At 42.2% G+C, this 23,805-nt stretch overlaps 1 protein-coding gene across 1 annotated transcript in view; it reads left to right on the top strand.

Annotated features, from left to right (window-relative positions):
• Positions 1-11,002: 11,002 nt before the first annotated feature.
• LOC144486487 (glutamate receptor ionotropic, kainate 5-like) overlaps positions 11,003-23,805 on the top strand; it is a gene marked incomplete at its 5' end in the record, with an annotated part of 457,902 nt that continues 445,099 nt past the window's right edge. Inside the window, 2 exons of the mRNA XM_078204531.1 lie at positions 11,003-11,037; positions 12,707-12,873. Of these exons, the coding sequence (XP_078060657.1) occupies positions 11,003-11,037; positions 12,707-12,873 (202 nt within the window). The remainder of the gene's footprint in view (positions 11,038-12,706; positions 12,874-23,805) is intronic.

Below are 23,805 nucleotides of genomic sequence, written 5' to 3'. Positions count from 1 at the left end.
TGATATGGGGGATATTTACGATGTGGTGATAAAGGGGATATTTATGAAGTGGTGATATGGAGGATATTTATGAAGTGGTGATATGAGGCTATTTATGAAGTGGTGATATAGGGGATATTTACGAAGCGGTGATATGGGGGATATTCATGAAGTGGTGATATGAGGATATTTATGAAGTGATATAGGGGATATTTATGAAGTTATATAGGGCGTATTTATGATGTGGTGATATGGGGGTATTTATGATGTGATGATATAAGGGATATTTATGATGTTGCGATATGGGAGGGTAGTTATGAAGTGGTGATATTGGGATATTTATCAAGTGGTGATATGGGGGATATTTACGATGTGGCGATAGGCTATTTATGAAGTGGTGATATAGGGGATATCTACGAAGCGGTGATATGGGGGATATTCATGAAGTGGTGATATGAGGGGTAGTTATGACGTGGTGATATGGGGGTATTTATAAAGTGGTGATATGAGGGTATTTAAGAAGTGGTGATATAGGGGGTATTTACGAAGCGGTGATATGGAGGATATTTATGAAGTGGTGATATGGGGGTAGTTATGATGTGATGATATGGGGATATTTATGAAGTGGCGATATGGGGGGTATTTATGAAGTGGTGATCTGGGGGGTAGTTATGAAGTGGTGATATGTGATGGTATTTATGAAGTGGTGATAGGGCGGGGTATTTATAAAGTGATATGGGGGATATTTATGAAGTGGTGATATGGAGGGTATTTATGAAGTTTTGATATGGGGGTGTTTATGAAGTGATGATATCGGGATTATTTTTGAAGTGATATAAGAGATATTTATGAAGTGGTGATATAGGGGGTATTTACGAAGCGGTGATATGGAGGATCATAGAAATCATAGAAATCATAGGAACCCTACAGTGCAGAAGGAGGCCATTCGGCCCATCGCGTCTGCACCGACCACAATCCCACCCAGGCCCTACCCCCACATATTTACCCGCTAATCCCTCTAACCTACGCATCTCAGGACTCTAAGGGGCAATTTTTAACCTGGCCAATCAACCTAACCCGCACATCTTTGGACTGTGGGAGGAAACCGGAGCACCCGGAGGAAACCCACGCAGACACGAGGAGAATGTGCAAACTCCACACAGACAGTGACCCGAACCGGGAATCGAACCCGGGACCCTGGAGCTGTGAAGCAGCAATGCTAACCACTGTGCTACCGTGCCGCCCGGATATTTATGAAGTGGTGATATGGGGGTAGTTATGATGTGATGATATGGGGATATTTATGAAGTGGCGATATGGGGGGTATTTATGAAGTGGTGATCTGGGGGTAGTTATGAAGTGGTGATATGTGATGGTATTTATGAAGTTGTGATAGGGCGGGGTATTTATGAAGTGGTGATATGGGGGATATTTATGAAGTGGTGATATGGAGGGTATTTATGAAGTTTTGATATGGGGGTATTTATGAACTGATGATATTGGGGTTATTTTTGAAGTGATATAAGAGATATTTATGAAGTGGTGATATAGGGGATGTTTACGAAGCAGTGATATGGGGGATATTCATGAAGTGGTAATATGGGGGTATTTATGAAGTGGTGATATGGGGGATATTTATGAAGTGGTGATATGAGGGTAGTTATGATGTGATGATATGGGGGATATTTATGAAGTGGTGATATGGGGGGTATTTATGAAGTGATATACGGGATATTTGTGAGGTGATATAGGAGATATTTATGAAGTGGCGATATGGGGGGTAGTTATGAAGTGCTGATATGGGGGTATTTATGAAGTGTTGATATGGACGGTATTTATGAAGTGGTGATATGGGGACATTTATGAAGTGATATGGGGGTATTTATGAAGTGGTGATATGGGGGTATTTATGAAGTGGTGATATGGAGGATATTTATGAAGTGTTGATCTGGGGGGTAGTTATGAAGTGGTGATATGTGATGGTATTTATGAAGTGGTGATAGGGCGGGGTATTTATGAAGTGGTGATATGGGGGATATTTATGAAGTGTTGATATGGACGATATTTATGAAGTGATGATATGGGGACATTTATGAAGTGATATGAGGGGTCGTTATGAAGTGGTGATATGGGGGTATTTACAAAGTGGTGATATGAGGGTATTTAAGAAGTGGTGATATAGGGGGTATTTACGAAGCGGTGATATGGAGGATATTTATGAAGTGGTGATATGGGGGTAGTTATGATGTGATGATATGGGGATATTTATGAAGTGGCGATCTGGGGGGTAGTTATGAAGTGGTGATATGTAATGGTATTTATGAAGTAGTGATATGGCGGGGTATTTATGAAGTGGTGATATGGGGGATATTTATGAAGTGGTGATATGGAGGGTATTTATGAAGTTTTGATATGGGGGTATTTATGAAGTGATGATATCGGGGTTATTTTTGAAGTGATATAAGAGATATTTATGAAGTGGTGATATAGGGGATGTTTATGAAGCGGTGATATGGGGGATATTCATGAAGTGGTGATATGGACGATATTTATGAAGTGGTGATATGGGGATATTTATGAAGTGATATGGGGGTATTTATGAAGTGGTGATATGGGGGATATTTATGAAGTGGTGATATGGAGGATATTTATGAAGTGGTGATCTGGGGGGTAGTTATGAAGTGGTGATATGTGATGGTATTTATGAAGTGGTGGTTTGGGGGATATTTATGAAGTGGTGATATGGGGATATTTATGAAGTGGTAATCTGGAGGATATTTATGAAGTGATGACATCGGGGGTATTTTTGAAGTGATATGGGGGTATTTATGATGTGTTGATATGGGGTATTTATGATGTGATGATATAGGGGATATTTATGAAGTGGTGATATGGGAGGGTAGTTATGAAGTGGTGATATGGGAGGGTAGTTATGAAGTGGTGATATGGGGGTATTGATCAAGTGGTGATATGGGGGATATTTACGATTTGGTGATATAGGGGATATTTATGAAGTGGTGATACGGAGGCTATTTATGAAGTGATATGAGGGTATTTATGAAGTGGTGATATGGAGGATATTTATGAAGTGGCGATATGGAGAATATTTATGAAGTGGTGATATGGGGAATATTTATGAAGTGGTGATATGAGGGGGAATTTATGAAGTGGTGTCATGGAGGATATTTATGAAGTGGTGATATGGGGGTATTTATGAAGTGTTGATATGGACGGTATTTATGAAGTGGTGATATGGATGATATTTATGAAGTGGTGATATGGGATATTTATGAAGTGATATGGGGGTATTTATGAAGTGGTGATATGGGGGATATTTATGAAGTGGTGATCTGGGGGGAAGTTATGAAGTGGTGATATGTGATGGTATTTATGAAGTGGTGATATGGAGGATATTTATGAAGTGGCGATCTGGGGGTATTTATGAAGTGGTGATATGTGATCGTATTCATGAAGTGGTGATATGGGGGATATTTATGAAGTGGTGATATGGATGATATTTATGAAGTGGTGATATGGGATATTTATGAAGTGATATTGGGGTATTTATGAAGTGGTGATGTGGGGGATATTTATGAAGTGGCGATCTGGGGGGTATTTATGAAGTGGTGATATGTGATCGTATTCATGAAGTGGTGATATGGGGGATATTTATGAAGTGGTGATATGGAGGATATTTATGAAGTGGTGATATGGGGGTATTTATGAAGTGATGATATCGGGGGTATTTTTGAAGTGATATCAGAGGTATTTATGAAGTGGTGATATAGGGGATATTTATGAGGTGGTGATATGGGGGATATTTATGAAGTGGTGATATGGGGGTAGTTATGATGCGATGATATGGGGGTATTTATGAAGTGGTGATATAGGTGATATTTATGAAGTGGTGACATAGGGGATATTTATGAAGTGGTGATGAAGGGGATATTTATGAAGTGGTGATATGGAGGATATTTATGAAGTGGTGATATGGGATGTATTTATGAAGTGGTGATATGGAGGATATTTATGAAGTGGTATGGAGGATATTTATGAAGTGGTGATATGGAGGATATTTATGAAGTGGTGATATGGGGAATATTTATGAAGTGGTGATATGAGGGTAGTTATGATGTGATGATATGGGGGATATTTATGAAGTGGTGATATGGGGGATATTTATGAAGTGGTGATATGGGGGATATTTATGAAGTGGTGATATACGGGATATTTGTGAGGTGGTGATATGGGGGATATTTATGAAGTGGTGATATGGAGGATATTTATGAAGTGGTGATCTGGGGGGTAGTTATGAAGTGGTGATATGTGATGGTATTTATGAAGTGGTGTTTTGGGGGATATTTATGAAGTGGTGATATGGGGATATTTATGAAGTGGTAATCTGGAGGATATTTATGAAGTGATGACATCGGGGGTATTTTTGAAGTGATATAAGAGATATTTATGAAGTGGTGATATAGGGGATATTGATGAAGGGGTGATATAGGAGATATTTATGAAGTGGTGATATACGGGATATTTATGAAGTGATATGGGGGTATTTATGATGTGTTGATATGTGGTATTTATGATGTGATGATATAGGGGATATTTATGAAGTGGTGATATGGGGGATATTTATGAAGTGGTGATATGGGGGATTATTTATGAAGTGGTGATATGGACGTAGTTATGATGTGATGATATGGGGGTATTGATGAAGTGGTGATAGAGGGGATATATATGAATTGGTGATATAGGGGATATTTATGAAGTGGGGATAAAGGGGATATTTATGAACTGGTGATGTGGGTGTATTTATGAAGTGGTGATATATAGGGATATTTATGAAGTGGTGATATGGAGGATATTTATGAAGTGGTGATATGGGGGATATTTATGAGGTGGTGATATGGGGGTAGTTATCATGTGATGATATGGGGGTATTTATGAAGTGGTGATATAGGGGATATTTATGAAGTGGTGAGATAGGGGATATTTATTAAGTGGTGATAAAGGGGATATTCATGAAGTGGTGATATGGAGGATATTTATGAAGTGGTGATATGGGGGATATTTATGAAGTGGTGATATGGGGGTAGTTATCATGTGATGATATGGGGGTATTTATGAAGTGTTGATATAGACGGTATTTATGAAGTGGTGATATGGAGGATATTTATGAAGTGGTGATATGGGGGATATTTATGAAGTGGTGATATGGGGGTATTTATGAAGTATTGATATCGACGGTATTTATGAAGTGGTGATATGGGGGGTATGTATGAAGTGGCGATATGGGGGGTATTTATGAAGTGGTGATATGTGATCGTATTCATGAAGTGGTGATATGGGGGATATTTATGAAGTGGTGATATGGATGATATTTATGAAGTGGTGATATGGGATATTTATGAAGTGATATGGGGGTATTTATGAAGTGGTGATGTGGGGGATATTTATGAAGTGGCGATCTGGGGGGTATTTATGAAGTGGTGATATGTGATCGTATTCATGAAGTGGTGATATGGGGGATATTTATGAAGTGGTGATATGGAGGATATTTATGAAGTGGTGATATGGGGGTATTTATGAAGTGATGATATCGGGGGTATTTTTGAAGTGATATCAGAGGTATTTATGAAGTGGTGATATAGGGGATATTTATGAGGTGGTGATATGGGGGATATTTATGAAGTGGTGATATGGGGGTAGTTATGATGCGATGATATGGGGTTATTTATGAAGTGGTGATATAGGTGATATTTATGAAGTGGTGACATAGGGGATATTTATGAAGTGGTGATGAAGGGGATATTTATGAAGTGGTGATATGGAGGATATTTATGAAGTGGTGATATGGGGAATATTTATGAAGTGGTGATATGAGGGTAGTTATGATGTGATGATATGGGGGATATTTATGAAGTGGTGATATGGGGGATATTTATGAAGTGGTGATATGGGGGATATTTATGAAGTGGTGATATACGGGATATTTGTGAGGTGGTGATATGGGGGATATTTATGAAGTGGTGATATGGAGGATATTTATGAAGTGGTGATCTGGGGGGTAGTTATGAAGTGGTGATATGTGATGGTATTTATGAAGTGGTGTTTTGGGGGATATTTATGAAGTGGTGATATAGGGGATATTGATGAAGGGGTGATATAGGAGATATTTATGAAGTGGTGATATACGGGATATTTATGAAGTGGTGATATGGGGAGATATTTATGATGTGGTGATATGGGGATATTTATGAAGTGATATGGGGGTATTTATGATGTGTTGATATGGGGTATTTATGATGTGATGATATAGGGGATATTTATGAAGTGGTGATATGGGGGATATTTATGAAGTGGTGATATGGGGGATATTTATGAAGTGGTGATATGGGGGATATTTATGAAGTGGTGATATACGGGATATTTGTGAGGTGGTGATATGGGGGATATTTATGAAGTGGTGATATGGAGGATATTTATGAAGTGGTGATCTGGGGGGTAGTTATGAAGTGGTGATATGTGATGGTATTTATGAAGTGGTGTTTTGGGGGATATTTATGAAGTGGTGATATAGGGGATATTGATGAAGGGGTGATATAGGAGATATTTATGAAGTGGTGATATACGGGATATTTATGAAGTGGTGATATGGGGAGATATTTATGATGTGGTGATATGGGGATATTTATGAAGTGATATGGGGGTATTTATGATGTGTTGATATGGGGTATTTATGATGTGATGATATAGGGGATATTTATGAAGTGGTGATATGGGGGATATTTATGAAGTGGTGATATGGGGGTATTTATGAAGTGGTGATGTACGGGATATTTGTGAGGTGGTGATATAGGGGATATTTATGAAGTGGTGAAATGGGGAGATATTTACAATGTGGTGATGTAGGGGATATTTATGAATTGTTCATTTGGAGGATATTTATGAAGTGGTGATAGGGTGTTTATGAAGTGATATCGGGGTATTTTTGAAGTGATAAAGAGATATTTATGAAGTGGTGATATAGGGGATATTTATCAAGCGGTGATCTGGGGGATATTCATGAAGTAGTAATATGAGGGGTAGTTATGAAGTGGTAACATGAGGGGTAGTTCTGAAGTGGTGATATGGGGGTATTTATGAAGCGGTGATATATAGGGATATTCATGAAGTGGTGATATGGAGGATATTTATGAAGTGGTGATATGGGGGATTATTTATGAAGTGGTGATATGGACGTAGTTATGATGTGATGATATGGGGGTATTGATGAAGTGGTGATAGAGGGGATATATATGAAGTGGTGATAGAGGGGATATATATGAAGTGGTGATAGAGGGGATATATATGAAGTGGTGATAGAGGGAATATATATGAAGTGGTGATAGAGGGGAAATATATGAAGTGGTGATAGAGGGGATATATATGAAGTGGTGATATGGGGGGTAGTTATGAAGTGGTGATATGGGGGTATTTATGAAGTGTTGATATAGACGGTATTTATGAAGTGGTGATATGGACGATATTTATGAAGTGGTGATATGGGGATATTTATGAAGTGATATGAGGGTATTTATGAAGTGGTGATATGGGGGATATTTATGAAGTGGTGATATGGAGGATATTTATGAAGTGGTGATCTGGGGGGTAGTTATGAAGTGGTGATATGTCATGGTATTTATGAAGTGGTGTTTTGGGGGATATTTATGAAGTGGTAATCTGGAGGATATTTATGAAGTGATGACATCGGGGGTATTTTTGAAGTGATATAAGAGATATTTATGAAGTGGCGATATAGGGGATATTGATGAAGGGGTGATATCGGGGATATTTATGAAGTGGTGATATACAGGATATTTATGAAGTGGTGATATGGGGAGATACTTATGAAGTGGTGATATAGGGGATATTTATGAAGTGGGGATAAAGGGGATATTTCTGAAGTGGTGATATGGGGAATATTTATGAACTGGTTATATAGGGGATATTTATGAAGTGGTGATATGAGGGGGAATTTATGAAGTGGTGTTATGGAGGATATTTATGAAGTGATGATATGGGGATAATTATGAAGTGGTGATATGGTGGGTATTTATGAAGTGGTGATATAGACGGTATTTATGAAGTGGTGATATGGACGATGTTTATTAAGTGGTGATATGGGGATATTTATGAAGTAATATGGGGGTCTGATATGGGGATATTTATGAAGTGATATGGGGGTATTTATGATGTGATGATACAGGGGATATTTATGAAGTGGTGATATGGAGGATATTTATGAAGTGGTGATATGGAGGATATTTATGAAGTGGTGATATGGGAGTATTTATGAAGTGGTAATATGGAGGATATTTATGATGTGATGATATCGGGGGTATTTTTGAAGTGATTTAAGAGATATTTATGAAGTGGTGATATAGGGGATATTTATGAAGGGGTGATATCGGGGATATATATTAAGTGGTGATAGAGGGGGTATTTATGAAGTGGTTATATGGGGGTAGTTATGAAGTGGTGATATGGGGGTATTTATGACGTGGTGATATACGGGATATTTTTGAAGTGGTGATATGGGGGATATTTACGATGTGGTGATATGGGGAAATTTATGAAGTGGTGATATGAGGGCTATTTACGATGTGGTGATATGGGGAAATTTATGAAGTGGTGATTTGGGGGATATTTATGAAGTGATAAAGCGGGTATTTATAATGTGATATGGGGTATTTATGATGTGATGATACAGGGGATATTTATGAAGTGATGATATGGGGGATATTCATGAAGTAGTGATATGAGGGCTAGTTCTGAAGTGGTGATATGGGGGTATTTATGAAGCGGTGATATCGGGGGTATTTATGAAGTGGTGATGAAGGGGTATTTATGAAGTGGTGATATGGAGGATATTTATGAAGTGGTGATATGGGGGTATTTATGAAGTGGTGATATGGAGGATATTTATGAAGTGATGATATTGGGGGTATTTTTGAAGTGATATAAGAGATATTTATGAAGTGGTGATTGAGGGGATATTTATGAAGTAGTGACATGGGGGGGGGGTATAGTTATGATGTGGTGATATGAGGGTATTTATGAAATGATATATTGCAATTTTCCGACACTCTTGATAGTTTTTCTGACAGCTGGGCGCTTTGTGCTGGTACGGAGAAGGGTGGTGGGGAAAGAGGGAGGTTGATGGAGATGGAGCCTAAATACTCCGGGGAATACGGCTTCAGAGTGCTTCGGTGCCATTTCACAGGGCACCCCGATTTGCCGCTAAACCGGGAGACCACCTCCCTCCCCATGGACATTGCCCCCTCCCCCCCGCCCCCCAAATCAGCAGCATTGTTTACCCTCCCACACTGTAACAGGTTGCACCCAACCACCCGGGGCTTCAGTGGCCTCCAAATTTAACCCCCCCCCCCACCCCCCCCACCCACCCGGCATGGCTATGGAGCAGAGCATTAGTGATTCCCACCAATGTGACGTCTTGCCAGCAGATGGGAAGCATCCTGGAGGGGGGGAAGCAGCAGTGCTGGACTCCCTAATGAAACGGAGATATGAAAGGGCGTGAAGCCGTTCTTGTCAGTAAAATGGAGCTGGGAAGATCGCAATTTGATTTGTACCGGGTGCAAATCGGCTTTTTGGCCCCTCATGCCATCGTCCCAGTTCGCACCACTGAACAACGGGCATGGCGAGCTGGGATGATGGCACGAGAGGCCAAAAACCTCTTACCTTGGTCCTTATAGTATCATGCAATTATACAGAACAGAAGAAGCTCTTCAGCCCATCGAGTCTGCGCTGACACACAAGAAACACCTAACCTCCCACTCGTCCCGTTTGCCAGCACTTGACCTTGCATGTTATGACATGCCATCCAGGTACCTTTAAAGGATGTGAGGAAACCCGCCTCTACCCCCACCCCCCCTGCCCCCCCCTGGCAGCGCGTTCCAGACCGTCACCACCCTCTGCATAACAATGTTTTTTACTCTCATCTCCCCTGAACCTCCTGCCCCTTACCTTGAACCTATACACAGATACAACTGAGCTAATTTTGAATCCACTTTATCAAATTACCCAGTTTCCCATGTGCATTTCCCTTCTTTTAAGTCTCACATATGGGACCTTGTCAAAGGCTTTGTTAAAATCCATGTAAACTGCATTGACTGCACTTCCCTCACCTCCTCACGTACTGAATTCTAAAATCTCTGCAGACCGATGACTTTCTTGTAAACATTATAAACCTCTTCATTTGATCTAGTGTTACCGTCAACTCCACTTGTCAGCCACTGTTTTTGTCTCTTTAAAGGAATGTATAATAAGTGTAAATAAGGTACTAATCCTTTCAATGTTTGCCATTGCATTTTTACTGTCAACTCTCTCCAGATTTGCCTGAACCAACTTGCTGCTTGACCTCACTGTGAATAGCTTTGAGAATCAAGTTTTGGACTTCACTAAGTCACTTCCACACCCAATGCAACACTCTACAATAAATAAAAACAGAAAATGCTGGAAACACTCAGCAGGCCACGGCAGCACCTGTGGAGAGAGAAAGGGTCAAAGTTTTAGTCAAAGACTTTACAACGCTGCTTGCTTGCTAATTACCCACAGTTATCATTGCTCACAAAGTACTCCCCGGACATCAACACTGATTAATTACCCCCCATGTCACTATTAGCTCTGCGAGATCAGCACTCGCTAATTACCCTCTATATATCACCAATCATTAATTAACCCTATATACCATTGCTGAGTAATTAGACTGAAATATTCTCACTTGTTAACTCCCCACCAACCATAATCAAATCCCAATTAGCTGCAATATATCATTTCATAACCACCCCGTGTATCACCACTTAATAAATACCCTTGTATATCACCACTTCATCAATACCTCCCGTATATTATTTAATAAATACCTCCGAATATCACCACTTCATAAATACCCCGTATATAATTTCATAAATACCCCTGTATATCATCACTCAATAAATACCCCTGTATATCATCACTCAATAAATACCCCTGTATATCACAACTTCGTCAATACCCCGTATATCATCACTTTGTAAAACCCCCATATATCACCACTTCATAAATACCCCTGTGCATCATTTCATATATACCCCTGAATATCACCACTTCATAGATACCCCCCATATATCACCACTTCATAAATACTCCTGTATATCACTTTGTAAATACCCCCGTATGTCATCATTTCATAAATACCCCCGCATGACATCACTTCCTAACCACCCTCATATATGATCACTTCATAAATACCCCATATATCACTCTGTCACATCTACCCCGACAGACCGTGTGGACTGACCAGACCAGACCTATCACCAAAGCAGACCGTACTTGAACCAGATGTACAGACCAATTCAACCAGTCTGTAGCCATACCAGAGCAATTCAATCAGACTGTATCTGGACCAGAGCAATTTACTCAGACTGTATCTGGACAGACCAATTCAATCAGACTGTATCTGTACCAGACCAATTCAATCAGACTGCATCTGGACAGACCAATTCAATCAGACTGTATCTGGACCAGAGCAATTCAATCAGACTGCATCTGGACAGACCAATTCAATCAGACTGTATCTGGACAGACCAATTCAATCAGACTGTATCTGTACCAGAGCAATTCAATCAGACTGTATCTGGACCAGAGCAATTTACTCAGACTGTATCTGGACAGACCAATTCAATCAGACTGTATCTGTACCAGACCAATTCAATCAGACTGCATCTGGACAGACCAATTCAATCAGACTGTATCTGGACCAGAGCAATTCAATCAGACTGCATCTGGACAGACCAATTCAATCAGACTGCATCTGGACAGACCAATTCAATCAGACTGTATCTGTACCAGACCAATTCAATCAGACTGTATCTGGACCAGAGCAATTCAATCAGACTGCATCTGGACAGACCAATTCAATCAGACTGTATCTGGACAGACCAATTCAACGAGAGTTTACCTGTACCAGACCAATTCAGTTTAGAACAAAGAAAATTACAGCACAGGAACAGGCCCTTCAGCCCTCCGGCCCTCCAAGCCTGCACCGACCATGCTGCCTGACTTAGCTACATCTCCATTAAACCTTGCCCCTCGCATCTTAAACCTATGCCCCCGAGCAATTGACTCTTCCACCCTGGGAAAAAGCTTCTGCCTATCCACTCTGTCCATGCCTCTCTCAATCTTGTAGACTTCTATCAGGTCTCCCCTCAACCTCTGTCGCTCCAGTGAGAACAAACCGAGTTTCTCTAACCTCTCCTCATAGCTAATGCCCTCCATACCAGGCAACATCCTGGTAAATCTTTTCTATACCCTCTCCAAAGCCTCCACATCCTTCTGGTAGTGTGGCGACCAGAATTGAACACTATATTCCAAGTGCGGCCGAAATAAGGTTCTATAAAGCTGCAACATGACTTGCCAATTTTTAAACTCAATACTCTGGCCGATGAAGGCAAGCATGGTTTACCTAAACCATGTCTCATTAAGACTGCTTGTCAAGGCGGGTACCTTCTGTCTGCCTCCAGTCTTCAGTCCAGTCTCTCCAGAACCAGAAACTATCTCTCCCCACCCCTGGCACAGAGCAGGCACTCAGCAGTATGGGTTGCGTTGTTACCGAGCGGCAGCAATGGTGGAGGAATTGACCCCTGTCCCCCTTTACTTACTCCTCCATGTGTTTTGTTACAGCTGCTATTTTGGATGACCACACTACATGCGGCAGGGGAGAGAGGTTAGCACTGGCGCTCGCTCGAGAAAAAATCAACAGCATCATCGAAGTCCCCGCCAAAGCCCGTGTGGAAGTGGAAATCTTTGAGCTCCAACAGGATAGTCAGTACGAGGCAACAGATATGAGTATGTTCTACACTCACATAAATGTCTGTGATAAACCACTGCTATCCAGCTAGCTCGAAACAGTGTGATTGTCTACATCTGCATCTTATCAAAATGTCCCTGTCTATGTGTTCCTAACACTCCGTGCCTGTCTGATGGTCATCAATCTGTCTGATTCTAATCAATCCGTCTCTGTGTCTAATTCTCATCAGTCTGTGTCTGATTCTAATCAGTCTGTGTCTGATTCTTATCAGTCTGTGTCTGATTCTTATCAGTCTGTGTCTAATTCTACTCAGTCTGTGTCTGATTCTAATCAGTCTGTGTCTGATTCTTATCAGTCTGTGTCTGATTCGAATCATTGTCTAATTCTACTCGGTCCGTGTCTGATTCTTATCAGTCTGTGTCTGATTCTTATCAGTCTGTGTCTGATTCGAATCATTGTCTAATTCTACTCGGTCCGTGTCTGATTCTTATCAGTCTGTGTCTGATTCTTATCAGTCTGTGTCTGATTCTAATCAGTCTGTGTCTGATTCGAATCAGTCTGTGTCTGATTCTAATCCATCTGTGTCTGATTCTAATCATTCTGTGTCTAATTCTAATCAGTCTGTGTCTGATTCTAATCAGTCTGTGTCTAATTCTACTCAGTCTGTGTCTGATTCGAATAGGTCTGTGTCTGATTCTAATCAGTCTGTGTCTGATTCTAATCAGTCTGTGTCTGATTCTAATCAGTCTGTGTCTGATTCTAATCAGTCTGTGCCTGATTCTAATCAGTCTGTGCCTGATTCTTATCAGTCTGTGTCTGATTCTAATCATTCTGTGTCTGATTCTTATCAGTCTCTGTCTGATTCTAATCAGTCTGTGTCTGATTCTAATCAGTCTGTGGCTGATTCTAATCAGTCTGTGCCTGATTCTAATCAGTCTGTGTCTGATTCTAATCAGTCTGTGTCTGATTCTAATCAGTCTGTGTCTGATTCTAATGAGTCTGTGTCTGATTCTGATCAGTCTGTGTCTCATTCTAATCAGTCTGTGCCTGATTCTAATCAGTCTGTGCCTGATTCTAATCAGTCTGTGCCTGATTCTTATCAGTCTGTGCCTGATTCTAATCATTCTGTGTCTGATTCTAATCATTCTGTGTCTGATTCTAATCAGTCTGTGTCTGATTCTAATAAGTCTGTGTCTGATTCTAATCAGTCTGTGTCTGATTCTTATCAGTCTCTGTCTGATTCTAATCAGTCTGGGTCTAATTCTAATAGGTCAGTGTCTTATTGGTATCAGTCTGCGTCTGATTCTGATCAGTCTGCGTCTGATTCTGATCAGTCTGTGTCTGATTCTGATCAGTCTGTGTCTAATTCTAATAGTTCAGTGTCCTATTGGTATCAGTCTGCGTCTGATTCTAATCAGTCTGTGTCTGATTCTAATCAGTCGATGTCTGATTCCAATCAGTCGGTGTCTGATTCCAGTCAGTCGGTGTCTGATTCCAGTCAGTCGGTGTCTGATTCCAGTCAGTCGGTGTCTGATTCCAGTCAGTCGGTGTCTGATTCCAGTCAGTCGGTGTCTGATTCCAGTCAGTCGGTGTCTGATTCCAATCAGTTGGTGTCTGATTCCAGTCAGTCGGTGTCTGATACCAGTCAGTCGGTGTCTGATTCCAGTCAGTCGGTGTCTGATTCCAGTCAGTCGGTGTCTGATTCCAGTCAGTCGGTGTCTGATTCCAGTCAGTCGGTGTCTGATTCCAGTCAGTCGGTGTCTGATTCCAGTCAGTCGGTGTCTGATTCCAGTCAGTCGGTGTCTGATTCCAGTCAGTCGGTGTCTGATTCCAGTCAGTCGGTGTCTGATTCCAGTCAGTCGGTGTCTGATTCCAGTCAGTCGGTGTCTGATTCCAGTCAGTCGGTGTCTGATTCCAGTCAGTCGGTGTCTGATTCCAGTCAGTCGGTGTCTGATTCCAGTCAGTCGGTGTCTGATTCCAGTCAGTCGGTGTCTGATTCCAGTCAGTCGGTGTCTGATTCCAGTCAGTCGGTGTCTGATTCCAGTCAGTCGGTGTCTGATTCCAGTCAGTCGGTGTCTGATTCCAGTCAGTCGGTGTCTGATTCCAGTCAGTCGGTGTCTGATTCCAGTCAGTCGGTGTCTGATTCCAGTCAGTCGGTGTCTGATTCCAGTCAGTCGGTGTCTGATTCCAGTCAGTCGGTGTCTGATTCCAGTCAGTCGGTGTCTGATTCCAGTCAGTCGGTGTCTGATTCCAGTCAGTCGGTGTCTGATTCCAGTCAGTCGGTGTCTGATTCCAGTCAGTCGGTGTCTGATTCCAGTCAGTCGGTGTCTGATTCCAGTCAGTCGGTGTCTGATTCCAGTCAGTCGGTGTCTGATTCCAGTCAGTCGGTGTCTGATTCCAGTCAGTCGGTGTCTGATTCCAGTCAGTCGGTGTCTGATTCCAGTCAGTCGGTGTCTGATTCCAGTCAGTCGGTGTCTGATTCCAGTCAGTCGGTGTCTGATTCCAGTCAGTCGGTGTCTGATTCCAGTCAGTCGGTGTCTGATTCCAGTCAGTCGGTGTCTGATTCCAGTCAGTCGGTGTCTGATTCCAATCAGTCGGTGTCTGATTCCAATCAGTCGGTGTCTCTGTCTGATTCCACTCCGTCTGTGTCTGATTCCAATCAATCTGTGTCTTCTAATCAGTCTGTGCCTGATTCTAATCAGTCGGTATCTCATTCTAATCAGTCGGTGTCTCTGTCTGATTCTAATCCGTCTGTGTCTGATTCTAATCAATCTGTGTCTTCTAATCAGTCTGTGCCTGATTCTAATCAGTCGGTATCTCATTCTAATCAGTCGGTGTCTCTGTCTGATTTTAATCAGTCTGGGTCTGATTCTAATCAATCTGTGTCTTCTTCTAATCAGTCTGTGCCTGATTCTAAACAGTCGGTGTCTGATTCTAATCCGTCGGCGTCTGATTCTAATCCGTCGGCGTCTGATTCTAATCCGTCGGCGTCTGATTCTAATCCGTCGGCGTCAGATTCAAATCCGTCGGCGTCTGATTCTAATCCGTCGGCGTCTGATTCCAATCAGTCGCTGTCTGATTCCAATCAGTCGGTGTCTGATTCCAGTCAGTCGGTGTCTGATTCCAGTCAGTCGGTGTCTGATTCCAGTCAGTCGGTGTCTGATTCCAGTCAGTCGGTGTCTGATTCCAGTCAGTCGGTGTCTGATTCCAGTCAGTCGGTGTCTGATTCCAGTCAGTCGGTGTCTGATTCCAGTCAGTCGGTGTCTGATTCCAGTCAGTCGGTGTCTGATTCCAGTCAGTCGGTGTCTGATTCCAGTCAGTCGGTGTCTGATTCCAGTCAGTCGGTGTCTGATTCCAGTCAGTCGGTGTCTGATTCCAGTCAGTCGGTGACTGATTCCAGTCAGTCGGTGTCTGATTCCAGTCAGTCGGTGTCTGATTCCAGTCAGTCGGTGTCTGATTCCAGTCAGTCGGTGTCTGATTCCAGTCAGTCGGTGTCTGATTCCAGTCAGTCGGTGTCTGATTCCAGTCAGTCGGTGTCTGATTCCAGTCAGTCGGTGTCTCTGTCTGATTCTAATCAGTCTGGGTCTGATTCTAATCAATCTGTGTCTTCTAATCAGTCTGTGCCTGATTCTAATCAGTCGGTATCTCATTCTAATCAGTCGGTGTCTCTGTCTGATTCTAATCAGTCTGGGTCTGATTCTAAGCAATCTGTGTCTTCTAATCAGTCTGTGCCTGATTCTAATCAGTCGGTATCTCATTCTAATCAGTCGGTGTCTCTGTCTGATTCTAATCAGTCTGGGTCTGATTCTAATCAATCTGTGTCTTCTTCTAATCAGTCTGTGCCTGATTCTAAACAGTCGGTGTCTGATTCTAATCCGTCGGCGTCTGATTCTAATCCGTCGGCGTCTGATTCTAATCCGTCGGCGTCTGATTCTAATCCGTCGGCGTCTGATTCTAATCCGTCGGCGTCTGATTCTAATCCGTCGGCGTCTGATTCTAATCCGTCGGCGTCTGATTCTAATCCGTCGGCGTCTGATTCTAATCCGTCGGCGTCTGATTCTAATCCGTCGGCGTCTGATTCTAATCCGTCGGCGTCTGATTCTAATCCGTCGGCGTCTGATTCTAATCCGTCGGCGTCTGATTCTAATCCGTCGGCGTCTGATTCTAATCCGTCGGCGTCTGATTCTAATCCGTCGGCGTCTGATTCTAATCCGTCGGCGTCTGATTCTAATCCGTCGGCGTCTGATTCTAATCCGTCGGCGTCTGATTCTCATCCGTCGGCGTCTGATTCTCATCCGTCGGCGTCTGATTCTCATCCGTCTGATTCTAATCCGTCTGTGTCTGATTCTAATCCGTCTGTGTCTGATTCTAATCCGTCTGTGTCTGATTCTAATCCGTCTGTGTCTGATTCTAATCCGTCTGTGTCTGATTCTAATCCGTCTGTGTCTGATTCTAATCCGTCTGTGTCTGATTCTAATCCGTCTGTGTCTGATTCTAATCAGTCTGTGTCTGATTCTAATCAGTCTGTGTCTGATTCTAATCCGTCTGTGTCTGATTCTAATCCGTCTGTGTCTGATTCTAATCCGTCTGTGTCTGATTATAATCCGTCTGTCTGATTCTAATCCGTCTGTGTCTGATTCTAATCCGTCTGTGTCTGATTCTAAGCCGTCTGTGTCTGATTCTAATCCGTCTGTGTCTGATTCTAATCCGTCTGTGTCTGATTCCACTCCGTCTGTGTCTGATTCCACTCCGTCTGTGTCTGATTCTATTCCGTCGGTGTCTGATTCTAATCAGTCGGTGTCTGATTCTAATCAGTCGGTGTCTGATTCTAATCAGTCGGTGTCTGATTCTAATCAGTCGGTGTCTGATTCTAATCAGTCTGTGTCTGATTCTAATCAGTCTGTGTCTGATTCTAATCAGTCTGTGTCTGATTCTAATCAGTCTGTGTCTGCTTCTAATCAGTCTGTGTCTGATTCTAATCAGTCTGTGTCTGATTCTAATCAGTCTGTGTCTGATTCTAATCAGTCTGTGTCTGATTCTAATCAGTCTGTGTCTGATTCTAATCAGTCTGTGTCTGATTCTAATCAGTCTGTGTCTGATTCTAATCAGTCTGTGTCTGATTCTAATCAGTCTGTGTCTGATTCTAATCAGTCTGTGTCTGATTCTAATCAGTCTGTGTCTGATTCTAATCAGTCTGTGTCTGATTCTAATCAGTCTGTGTCTGATTCTAATCAGTCTGTGTCTGATTCTAATCAGTCTGAGTCTGATTCTAATCAGTCTGAGTCTGATTCTAATCATTGTGTCCGATTCTAATCAGTCTGTGACTGATTCTTATCAGTCTGTGACTGATTCTTATCAGTCTGTGACTGATTCTTATCAGTCTGTGACTGATTCTTATCAGTCTGTGACTGATTCTTATCAGTCTGTGACTGATTCTTATCAGTCTGTGACTGATTCTTATCAGTCTGTGACTGATTCTTATCAGTCTGTGACTGATTCTTATCAGTCTGTGACTGATTCTTATCAGTCTGTGACTCATTCTTATCAGTCTGTGACTGATTCATATCAGTCTGTGACTGATTCATATCAGTCTGTGACTGATTCATATCAGTCTGTGACTGATTCATATCAGTCTGTGACTGATTCCTATCAGTCTGTGTCTAATTCTAATCAGTCTGTGTCTAATTCTAATCACTCTGCGTCATATTGGTATCAGTCGGTGTCTGATTCTAATCAGTCAGTGTCTGATTCTAATCAGTCTGTGTCTGATTCTAATCCGTCGGCGTCTGATTCTAATCCGTCGGCGTCTGATTCTAATCCGTCGGCGTCTGATTCTAATCCGTCGGTGTCTGATTCTATTCAGTCTGTGTCTGATTCTAATCCGTCTGTGTCTGATTCTAATCCGTCTGTGTCTGATTCTATTCCGTCTGTGTCTGATTCTAATCAGTCGGTGGCTGATTCTAATCAGTCGGTGTCTCCGTCCGATTCTAATCAGTCTGGGTCTGATTCTAATTAGTCTGGGTCTGATTCTAATCAGTCTGTGTCTGATTCTAATCAGTCTGTGTCTGATTCTAAGCAGTCTGTGTCTGATTCTAAGCAGTCTGTGTCTGATTCTAAGCAGTCTGTGTCTGATTCTAATCAGTCTGTGTCTGATTCTAATCAGTCTGTGTCTGATTCTAATCATTCTGTGTCTGATTGTACTCAGTCTGTGACAGATTGTACTCAGTCTGTGACAGATTCTTATCAGTCTGTGACAGATTCTTATCAGTCTGTGTCTGATTCTAATCAGTCTGTGTCTAATTGTAATCACTCTGCGTCTTATTGGTATCAGTCTGTGTCTGATTCTTATCAGTCGGTGTCTGATTCTAATCAGTCTGTGTCTGATTCTAATCAGTCTGTGTCTGATTCTAATCAGTCAGTGTCTGATTCTAATCAGTCTGTGTCTGATTCTAATCAGTCAGTGTCTGATTCTAATCAGTCAGTGTCTGATTCTAATCAGTCAGTGTGTGATTCTATTCAGTCAGTGTCTGATTCGCATCAGTCTGTGTCTGATTCTAATCAGTCTGTGTCTGATTCTAATCAGTCTGTGTCTGATTCTAATCAGTCTGTGTCTGATTCTAATCAGTCTGTGTCTGATTCTAATCAGTCTGTGTCTGATTCTAATCAGTCTGTGTCTGATTCTAATCAGTCTGTGTCTGATTCTAATCAGTCTGTCTGATTCTAATCAGTCTGTGTCTGATTCTAATCAGTCTGTGTCTGATTCTAATCAGTCTGTGTCTGATTCTAAGCAGTCTGTGTCTGATTCGAATCAGTCTGTGTCTGATTCGAATCAGTCTGTGTCTGATTCGAATCAGTCTGTGTCTGATTCTAATCAGTCTGTGTCTGATTCTAATCAGTCTGTGTCTGATTCGAATCAGTCTGTGTCTGATTCTAATCAGTTTGTGTCTGATTCTAATCAGTTTGTGTCTGATTCTAATCAGTCTGTGTCTGATTCTAATCAGTCTGTGTCTGATTCTAATCAGTTGGTGTCTGATTCCAATCAGTTGGTGTCTGATTCCAATCAGTTGGTGTCTGATTCCAATCAGTCGGTGTCTGATTCCAATCAGTCGGTGTCTGATTCCAATCAGTCGGTGTCTGATTCCTATCAGTCGGTGTCTGATTCCAATCAGTCGGTGTCTGATTCCAATCAGTCGGTGTCTGATTGCAATCAGTCGGTGTCTGATTCCAATCAGTCGGTGTCTGATTCCAATCAGTCGGTGTCTGATTCCAATCAGTCGGTGTCTGATTCCAATCAGTCGGTGTCTGATTCCAATCAGTCGGTGTCTGATTCCAATCAGTCGGTGTCTGATTCCAATCAGTCGGTGTCTGATTCCAATCAGTCGGTGTCTGATTCCAATCAGTCGGTGTCTGATTCCAATCAGTCGGTGTCTGATTCCAATCAGTCGGTGTCTGATTCCAATCAGTCGGTGTCTGATTCCAATCAGTCGGTGTCTGATTCCAATCAGTCGGTGTCTGATTCCAATCAGTCGGTGTCTGATTCCAATCAGTCGGTGTCTGATTCCAATCAGTCGGTGTCTGATTCCAATCAGTCGGTGTCTGATTCCAATCAGTCGGTGTCTGATTCCAATCAGTCGGTGTCTGATTCCAATCAGTCGGTGTCTGATTCCAGTCAGTCGGTGTCTGATTCCAGTCAGTCGGTGTCTGATTCCAGTCAGTCGGTGTCTGATTCCAGTCAGTCGGTGTCTGATTCCAGTCAGTCGGTGTCTGATTCCAGTCAGTCGGTGTCTGATTCCAGTCAGTCGGTGTCTGATTCCAGTCAGTCGGTGTCTGATTCCAGTCAGTCGGTGTCTGATTCCAGTCAGTCGGTGTCTGATTCCAGTCAGTCGGTGTCTGATTCCAGTCAGTCGGTGTCTGATTCCAGTCAGTCGGTGTCTGATTCCAGTCAGTCGGTGTCTGATTCCAGTCAGTCGGTGTCTGATTCCAGTCAGTCGGTGTCTGATTCCAGTCAGTCGGTGTCTGATTCCAGTCAGTCGGTGTCTGATTCCAGTCAGTCGGTGTCTGATTCCAGTCAGTCGGTGTCTGATTCCAGTCAGTCGGTGTCTGATTCCAGTCAGTCGGTGTCTGATTCCAGTCAGTCGGTGTCTGATTCCAGTCAGTCGGTGTCTGATTCCAGTCAGTCGGTGTCTGATTCCAGTCAGTCGGTGTCTGATTCCAGTCAGTCGGTGTCTGATTCCAGTCAGTCGGTGTCTGATTCCAGTCAGTCGGTGTCTGATTCCAGTCAGTCGGTGTCTGATTCCAGTCAGTCGGTGTCTGATTCCAGTCAGTCGGTGTCTGATTCCAGTCAGTCGGTGTCTGATTCCAATCAGTCGGTGTCTCTGTCTAATTCTAATCAGTCTGGGTCTGATTCTAATCATTCTGTGTCTTCTAATCAGTCTGTGCCTTATTCTAATCAGTCGGTATCTCATTCTAATCAGTCGGTGTCTCTGTCTGATTCTAATCAGTCAGGGTCTGATGCTAATCAGTCTGGGTCTGATTCTAATCAATCTGTGTCGTCTTCTAATCAGTTGGTGTCTGATTCTAATCCGTCTGTGTCTGATTCTAATCCGTCTGTGTCTGATTCCACTCCGTCTGTGTCTGATTCCACTCCGTCTGTGTCTGATTCCACTCCGTCTGTGTCTGATTCTATTCCGTCGGTGTCTGATTCTAATCAGTCGGTGTCTGATTCTAATCAGTCGGTGTCTGATTCTAATCAGTCGGTGTCTGATTCTAATCAGTCGGTGTCTGATTCTAATTAGTCGGTGGCTGATTCTAATCAGTCGGTGGCTGATTCTAATCAGTCGGTGTATCTGTCTGTTTCTAATCAGTCTGGGTCTGATTCTAATCAGCCTGGGTCTGATTCTAATCAGTCTGTGTCTGATTCTAATCAGTCTGTGTCTGATTCTAATCAGTCTGTGTCTGATTCTAATCAGTCTGTGTCTGATTCTAATCAGTCTGTGTCTGCTTCTAATCAGTCTGTGTCTGATTCTAATCAGTCTGTGTCTGATTCTAATCAGTCTGTGTCTGATTCTAATCAGTCTGTGTCTGATTCTAATTAGTCTGTGTCTGATTCTAATCAGTCTGTGTCTGATTCTAATCAGTCTGTGTCTGATTCTAATCAGTCTGTGTCTGATTCTAATCAGTCTGTGTCTGATTCTAATCAGTCTGTGTCTGATTCTAATCAGTCTGTGTCTGATTCTAATCAGTCTGTGTCTGATTCTAATCAGTCTGTGTCTGATTCTAATCAGTCTGTGTCTGATTCTAATCAGTCTGTGTCTGATTCTAATCAGTCTGTGTCTGATTCTAATCAGTCTGTGTCTGATTCTAATCAGTCTGTGTCTGATTCTAATCAGTCTGTGTCTGATTCTTATCAGTCTGTGACTGATTCTTATCAGTCTGTGACTGATTCTTATCAGTCTGTGACTGATTCTTATCAGTCTGTGACTGATTCTTATCAGTCTGTGACTGATTCTTATCAGTCTGTGACTGATTCTTATCAGTCTGTGACTGATTCTTATCAGTCTGTGACTGATTCTTATCAGTCTGTGACTGATTCTTATCAGTCTGTGACTGATTCCTATCAGTCTGTGTCTAATTCTAATCAGTCTGTGTCTAATTCTAATCACTCTGCGTCATATTGGTATCAGTCGGTGTCTGATTCTAATCAGCTGTGTCTGATTCTAATCCGTCGGCATCTGATTCTAATCCGTCGGCGTCTGATTCTAATCCGTCGGCGTCTGATTCTAATCCGTCGGCGTCTGATTCTAATCCGTCGGCGTCTGATTCTAATCCGTCGGCGTCTGATTCTAATCCGTCGGCGTCTGATTCTAATCCGTCGGCGTCTGATTCTAATCCGTCGGCGTCTGATTCTAATCCGTCGGCGTCTGATTCTAATCCGACCGTGTCTGATTCTATTCAGTCTGTGTCTGATTCTAATCCGTCTGTGTCTGATTCTATTCCGTCTGTGTCTGATTCTAATCAGTCGGTGGCTGATTCTAATCAGTCGGTGTCTGATTCTAATCAGTCTGTGTCTGATTCTAAGCAGTCTGTCTGATTCTAAGCAGTCTGTGTCTGATTCTAATCAGTCTGTGTCTGATTCTAATCATTCTGTGTCTGATTGTACTCAGTCTGTGACAGATTCTTATCAGTCTGTGACACATTCTTATCAGTCTGTGTCTGATTCTAATCAGTCTGTGTCTAATTGTAATCACTCTGCGTCTTATTGTTATCAGTCTATGTCTGATTCTTATCACTCTGCGTCTTATTGGTATCAGTCTGTGTCTGATTCTTATCAGTCGGTGTCTGATTCTAATCAGTCTGTGTCTGATTCTAATCAGTCTGTGTCTGATTCTGATCAGTCTGTGTCTGATTCTAATCAGTCAGTGTCTGATTCTAATCAGTCAGTGTCTGATTCTAATCAGTCAGTGTCTGATTCTATTCAGTCAGTGTCTGATTCTATTCAGTCAGTGTCTGATTCTAATCAGTCTGTGTCTGATTCTAATCAGTCTGTGTCTTATTCTAATCAGTCTGTGTCTTATTCTAATCAGTCTGTGTCTGATTCTAATCAGTTTGTGTCTGATTCTAATCAGTCTGTGTCTGATTCCAATCAGTCGGTGTCTGATTCCAATCAGTCGGTGTCTGATTCCAATCAGTCTGTGTCTGATTCCAATCAGTCGGTGTCTGATTCCAATCAGTCGGTGTCTGATTCCAATCAGTCGGTGTCTGATTCCAATCAGTCGGTGTCTGATTCCAATCAGTCGGTGTCTGATTCCAATCAGTCGGTGTCTGATTCCAATCAGTCGGTGTCTGATTCCAATCAGTCGGTGTCTGATTCCAATCAATCGGTGTCTGATTCCAATCAGTCGGTGTCTGATTCCAATCAGTCGGTGTCTGATTCCAATCAGTCGGTGTCTGATTCCAGTCAGTCGGTGTCT

The sequence above is a fragment of the Mustelus asterias genome, unplaced genomic scaffold (assembly GCF_964213995.1).
Source record: "Mustelus asterias unplaced genomic scaffold, sMusAst1.hap1.1 HAP1_SCAFFOLD_364, whole genome shotgun sequence".
Taxonomy (NCBI): Eukaryota; Metazoa; Chordata; class Chondrichthyes; order Carcharhiniformes; family Triakidae; genus Mustelus; species Mustelus asterias.
The sequence above is the reverse complement of the archived record's forward strand: the minus strand, read 5'-3'. Positions and strand labels throughout refer to the sequence as shown.